This window comes from Pieris brassicae, chromosome 6 (genome assembly GCF_905147105.1).
Source record: "Pieris brassicae chromosome 6, ilPieBrab1.1, whole genome shotgun sequence".
Lineage (NCBI taxonomy): Eukaryota > Metazoa > Arthropoda > Insecta > Lepidoptera > Pieridae > Pieris > Pieris brassicae.
Genome location: NC_059670.1, coordinates 15723345 through 15729974, shown reverse-complemented (window position 1 = coordinate 15729974; position 6630 = coordinate 15723345). Strand labels below are relative to the sequence as shown.

The 6630-nt window shown below is 30.5% G+C and overlaps 1 protein-coding gene across 1 annotated transcript; it reads right to left on the bottom strand.

The window, feature by feature from the left end:
• Window positions 1–1266: 1266 nt before the first annotated feature.
• Window positions 1267–4994, bottom strand: LOC123711193. The gene is made up of 4 exons (XM_045663644.1): window positions 4533–4994; window positions 4090–4353; window positions 3721–3913; window positions 1267–3387 (listed from the first exon to the last, which is right to left on the bottom strand). Exons 1-4 carry the CDS (start codon window positions 4666–4668, stop codon window positions 3042–3044), a joined length of 939 nt encoding a protein of 312 aa, XP_045519600.1. The 5' UTR covers window positions 4669–4994; the 3' UTR covers window positions 1267–3041.
• Between the last annotated feature and the right edge of the window lie 1636 nt (window positions 4995–6630).

Here is a 6630-nt window from a genome sequence, read left to right as displayed (position 1 = left end):
GCACTACACATGTTCTGAAACCGACTGAAAAGAGGTTTCAGCTTCCTGAAAACTAGGGTAACATTATGGAAAATACAATTTTCTAATATGTGATTGACCCTCTCCTGAAACGGTCAGAAGTAATATTACAGCCTGCTGAAAAGTTCTCTAAGTAGTGGAAAAATCTAGAAACATTGCAGTCGACCCGTCTTCGTAACAATATCATTTATTAGTACCCATAGAACCCAACAATTTGTAAATACGCATTCAATGTAAGAATAATATCAAATAATAAGTAATTCTTTCTTTCTTAAGGAAGATTGGAAGTGTTCCTAACTTACTTCCAATTATTGAGTATAAAATTGCCAGGAAAGCCTTTACGTACTTATAAGTTATATAGCTACACAGATACATAATACCCGAAGAATTAATACCTTATTATCTTTGCAAAGGAATGCAATATTATCCCTCTGAATAAACTACTAAATAAATGTTTTGTACTTATGTATATAGATACATACAGTTTTTTTTCTATTACAAACAATGCATTTTGTTGTAGATTCACTTACGAGAAATTTTGCATTTAAACACAACAATAACAAAGTTAGGTAAAGCTATGGTCGAATTGTAACGGTTCGTTTATCTCAATATCTCGGACAGGTGGACTGGACTGTACGTGCCCAATCCCACTAAAATAAACTGTTAGACTGGATATGGATCAATGGAAACAAGGTAAATGGATTTTTTATGTTCAGAATATCTGTATCTGTATCTGTATATTAGATCACGTATTCTACGTAGAATAATGGTACGTACACATTTATAAATCGTTTTCTATCGCTTCCGTGATTTTAAAATTAAATGAACTTGTCAAAATGTTAAACTTCTTGTTCAACAAAAATAATTTGGTCATTAAAAGTAGTCATTAACAAAGAACGTTCCAGTGCGAATTGTAATATACAAAAATAAATACATGAATTTTATTAAATAGCTATGGTTTTGAACGATGCACGTTCAGGTTTCATTTAGTTCCAAATATAGATACCGACAGACGTGTCGATCGCGTGATTGGTATATCACATGACGTTTGTGTCCCGCGCTGTGTGTGATGCGCAAACTTTCCCCCACCCCTTGTTTAATGCTCAAGAAGTTTGCCGGTATCTGTACGCACACGGTGTGCTACTCAATTTATCCATGCCAAATTGTTTCCTTACATTAACTATACGATTAGATATTGAAGAAAAATAATATATGTTAAGTCAAAGCTGCATAAAATAAAACTCAATATAAAATATAGCATATTTTAATAATTAAACAGCCTTACACTAAAATATTTAGGCCTAGAAAGATGAGAAATGCTAATCTACGTATAACTAAGATTTAGAAAAAATATTTCGTATTACGTAGACTCCCATACTACTATCACAGTCCAAAAGCTTAAAATATACTATGATAGTAAGCCCATACCAAAGACACAACCACTCTTAAGTAGCTTAATTAAAAACTTATTCCTTCTATTTCCATATCTGCAAAACAAAAAACTGGGTGACAAACACGAGTGTATTTCTATACACATTGTCTATATACCTAAGTTAGGTACTACATGTAAATATTTATTCATAGAAAAATATATTTTATTATATATCGTTTAAGTTGCGTCTTTGGCACTTGGTAATTTCCGACAGGCCTTAAAGCCACTATTTCCAGGCTAAGATAGGGAAGGTTAACAAAAGCATATAAAAACTTAAAACATTCATTTCTTTACCTCATTCCTAATTATAAATAGGTTTAAATATTGCGAGTTATAATATTTTTATTAACAAAAAATACCTAGTATAACTTGTAATCATTTATGATATTAAAACTAAAATAAATATGGTTATTTAAATTAGTAACAATTCAACTTGACACTTAAGATTTTTAGGTGTTACAAGCATAAAATATAAAGTAAGACATGGCAAGTCTAAAGCTTGCTTTAGAAAAAGGACAAATCGTTACAGATTAATAGTTAAAAACTACATATTTCCCATACAATTTTAGTATGGAAATTTTAACATCAAGATAAATTTGTGCAGTCATATCCTAAATAAACATACATACACAAAAAACAATATTTGACTTGTTTTTTCATAAATGCAATGTATTGAACCAATTTAAAAATGTTTTAAAAACTTACCTAAAAATTATGGAATATTTAATATTTTCTTGTTTTTGCTAATGACACTTAGTTAAAATATAGCCAGATCAAATTATATACATAGGTTTGCCCATTTGGCAAATGCTTCAATAACAAGGAGTATTTCGCTATGTATAAATAATTTATTTGTATACATGGAGTGATAGAAAAATAAATCATTTAATAATTACTAAGTTAATATTTCAGTGACATTGTTTTAATAACAGCCATGATAAGTACTATTTCACTATGAATTTTGCCAACACTTCTCATGACAATTAAATATAAGAGCCAAACGGTTTTATCATCATAAGATTTTTGTGTGAATTGAATATTGCAAAGTATTTATAATCATACTAATAATGGGCTAAAACTTGATGATCAGTGGTAAAATATTCCATAGTTTGTATGGCTTTATATAACTGATAACAGTATTCCGTTTATGTAAAGCCATTCTGATATTCGAGTCCATGTTCTAGAAGATGCCATGAAGAAATAATGTTTCTTTACAAATTCATCTTATACAAATTTTTAGCAATACAAACAGCATGAGCTATAAAATTTACTATTCAGAAGATCATGCCCAAATCGCATTGTAAGGACCAATCTGTACAATTTCTAAGCCAGGATAATATTTCAGAACTTTTATTCTACAATATTAATAAAGTTGAGTCAAATTTCAAATTACTTATTGCATACAAGATGCCAAAAAAGTTAAAGCAAATTCTACTGTAAAAAAGTAAGTAAATCTAAGTTTTTTGTGAGATGGTGCATAATTCAATGATGAATTCTCTGCGTCTTTTTTAAATTTCTTGCTAAATCAACTGAAATATGACTCAACTAAACAAAATACAGGTCAACTTTGTACAGAATATCACAATGTGTCTTATAATATTGACTTACTCCCACTTCCTGACCAGTTAATCAATTGATCCCCTGATGCATCTTCAATATCTAGAAGCAGATTATTCTTAGATTCATCGTTGGAAGACCGCAGAACAATATCTTCATCATTTGTTTGCAAGTTAACATACGACAGGGATTTCCTTTTCTGTTCTAAGTCAAATATTTCCAAGTCCTCGTCTTCGTCATCATCAGATTCCATGGTGAGTGGTATCCGGGAGAGCTCAAGATTCTCCCGACGGTCGTCCGAGTGCAATACACCATATCTAAACTGGTTTGAATCGCTATTACCATGTGTGTTAGCAGCGTCAAACTTTTTGTGCTTATTTCTGAAAATAAAATTAAGCCTCATTATTATTCTTCTTTATTATTAAAGAATATTTCATATTCATTAATATAATACTGCATAATATCACAACTCTAGGGTGTGAAAATCTAAATTTACTTTGACCATCAATAATTTTCTTAAACAAGAAATTTATGAGAACAATTGCTACCAATAAAAACAACTTAACAAGAAAAACAAACAATTATGAATAGATTTCTTTATAGTTTTATACATATAACGATAATATGCAACTTTGCAAGCATGTCACTTAATGCAGTACAGGTAGAACCACCTATGGTTTTGTGGTATGAAGTATTAAATTACAGAAATTTACCTATAAAATATAAAGTATGCAACAGCAAGTAACGTCAATCCTCCAAATACAATAACACCTCGCTTGACAACTCCAGGATTATTAATATCCAACATACTGGGATCCTTACTGGTATTGTTAGTGGTTGCTGTATCTTCAATTTTTGAAATTGTTTGGGCCACGACATTTGCTTCACTTGTTTTTGTGTCATTACCTGAAACATTAGACATACATTATAAGATGTGTATGTAATCTTAGCAATTGGTTGAGCTATGTTATCTACAAGATTCGGCATTATATTCAGCAGCAAACATTGCTACACGCTACTTGCAAGTTCATAAAATTTATCTAACATAAAAAATGTTTCTTCTAAATAATAACATAACATACTTTTAACTATATCTGTCTTGGTGATATTCACTTGGTTGTTCACTGGTTCTGGTTTTTCTTTTAAAGTTGTTAGATCTGGTTTAGTGTTTACATCAGGAATTGGAATATCTGCATTTGGTGCCTCATTGACAATCCCACCTTCCGTTTGTCCTACCATTGGCTTCAACTCTTGGGTTATTTTCCGTGACTCATTCTCAACTACACTGGATGACTTCATACTACCTTCTGCTTGCACTACTGGTAGTACATCTCTTTTTATAATACCTGTGGATACATAAACATTACTATTTGTTGACAACAAACTTTAATTTTATGTTTAGACAGAATCGAGAACACAATGAGAGAAACAGAATGTTTCAACAGAAAGGAAAATAAATAAATTCTAGTTAAGCTTAATCATTAAAATATAATAAAAAGAATAATTAGCCTTTTTAGTCACTTACTTAGTGTGTTTAAAGCCGCTTTGTAATGAAACGGCCAGTTTTCGTAGTTATAATCATCACGAACATAGTTTTCTTTCTCGTCGTTGGTAGTCGCACAACTCAAATAGAAGATCATCCATACCAATTGAAGATGCATTTTAAGCTGTCTTTTACAAAATTAAGAAATAGATTTTGTTTCACACGTGTCTATTTATCGTAAAATAATTTTCTTGGTTTTAAAAATATCTTCCTACTAATCAAAAATTCTTTGTTATGCACATGAGTTACACATATTACAAATATCACACAATTCTAAAAACCTAATAGGTAAACGATAACTGTAATTCAAACATATAATTTTATATTTCATTGCCGCTCGATATCTTGCAAATAATACAACATTTTCCTATTAGTTTTTAAATTGAGATAAATGCGACCGTGCAATATTTAATATTACTTAAACTTCAACTTTCAACTTTGCTATTTTAGTTAACTTGACATTTGACATGTCAATATTACTAATAGATGTTTGCATAGATAATGATATCATGCATGAGATTCACTATTATTTTAAAAATAAGAAATTTAAATTGTAGAGTCTGTCTAATGAAAGCAGATAATTAAATTATTTGAAAACTTTCTGTGTTGCCAGAATGTCATTGTCAATTTCTCAATATGGCTGTTGTCAAACATTCGTTTTGGTATATTTTGTTCTTATTTATTCATTTACGTGTTTAAATATGAGTAAAACTATTAAAAGTGGAGTTCGAGAGATATTGTTATATACTTCATGCAATTACTCATTATTATTTCTATTATAATTTTTTTCCGAATAGTTACCAGGTATAATATCCTAAACGTTGTTTTATGTGATAGAATATTTCGTTTCTTTAGAAAACAAGTTCCAACATTGAGAACACTTTTGCTGACATTAAGTGAAAGCATACTATTTACTGGATGTCGGGAAACTCTTCGCCGAATATTATTGGCTAATGGCTATGAATTTGAGAAGAACAAAAATGAACGTTCTTTGTTAATTGAGCGCAATGACATTTCTGCGCGGAGACGTTACTATTTAAGATCTATATCGTTGAAACGTGCAGAAAGAAAGATTTATTGATTTATTTATATCAACCTTATGTCCATAAAAACTACAAGACCAAAAATCGTGGCAAGATGCTATTGAAAATATTTTATCTGGAAAAAGGTACATAATTGTACAAGCAGGGTCGGAGAAAGGTCCTGTGCCGAACTCATGATTAGTATGTTTGTGGAATCAGTTTCCGCACTTAGACTGACTATTGAGAGTCCATTGTGCATGTCATGATTAGCACTAAATCAAAAATGGCTGATTATCACCATGATATGAATGCTGCCAACTTCAATAAGTGGTTAGAAGAAAAGCTCCTACCTAATTTAAATGAGCCAAGTGTAATTGTTACGGACATCGCCAGTTACCATTCCGTTATAGTAAATAAAGCCCCTACGACACAGAATCGCAAACATGAGATAAGAAAATGGCTTATTTTGAAAAATATTCAATTTGAAGAGTACCATATGAAGCTGAACTGCCATGTCTAGTAAAACAGTATAAACCAACTCCAATATATGAAGCCAATGAAATTTTAAAGCACAATGGTCATGAAGTATTGAGACTCCCTCCATATCATTGTGATCTAAATGCCATTGAGCTAGTATGGAGTCTGGCAAAACATAGAGTAGCAAACAAAAAATATTAAATTGACTACAGAGCAGTTAGAACAAGTGATTAAAGAGTTATTTGAAAATGTAACAGCAGAAGAGTGGAAGAAAATAACTGATCATGTTCTACATGTGGAAAATAAATATAAAGAAAGGGACAGGACTACAGAGGAACATTTAGAATCATTGTGAGAGACAGTGATAACAGCAATGACTCTGATGAATCTATGCATATTGATTTTTGAATTCTGATTTTGATTATTCTGAATAAAGTTGTGTTTTATAATAAATATAGTTTTAGTTTTCCATGCAATGAAATTATCTCTAATGTATAGTCATTTAAAGTATCAATAGTAAAAGACTAAATATGTATAGTATTTAATTTCATAGAAATGCAGTTACTATCAATGTAAAAAAT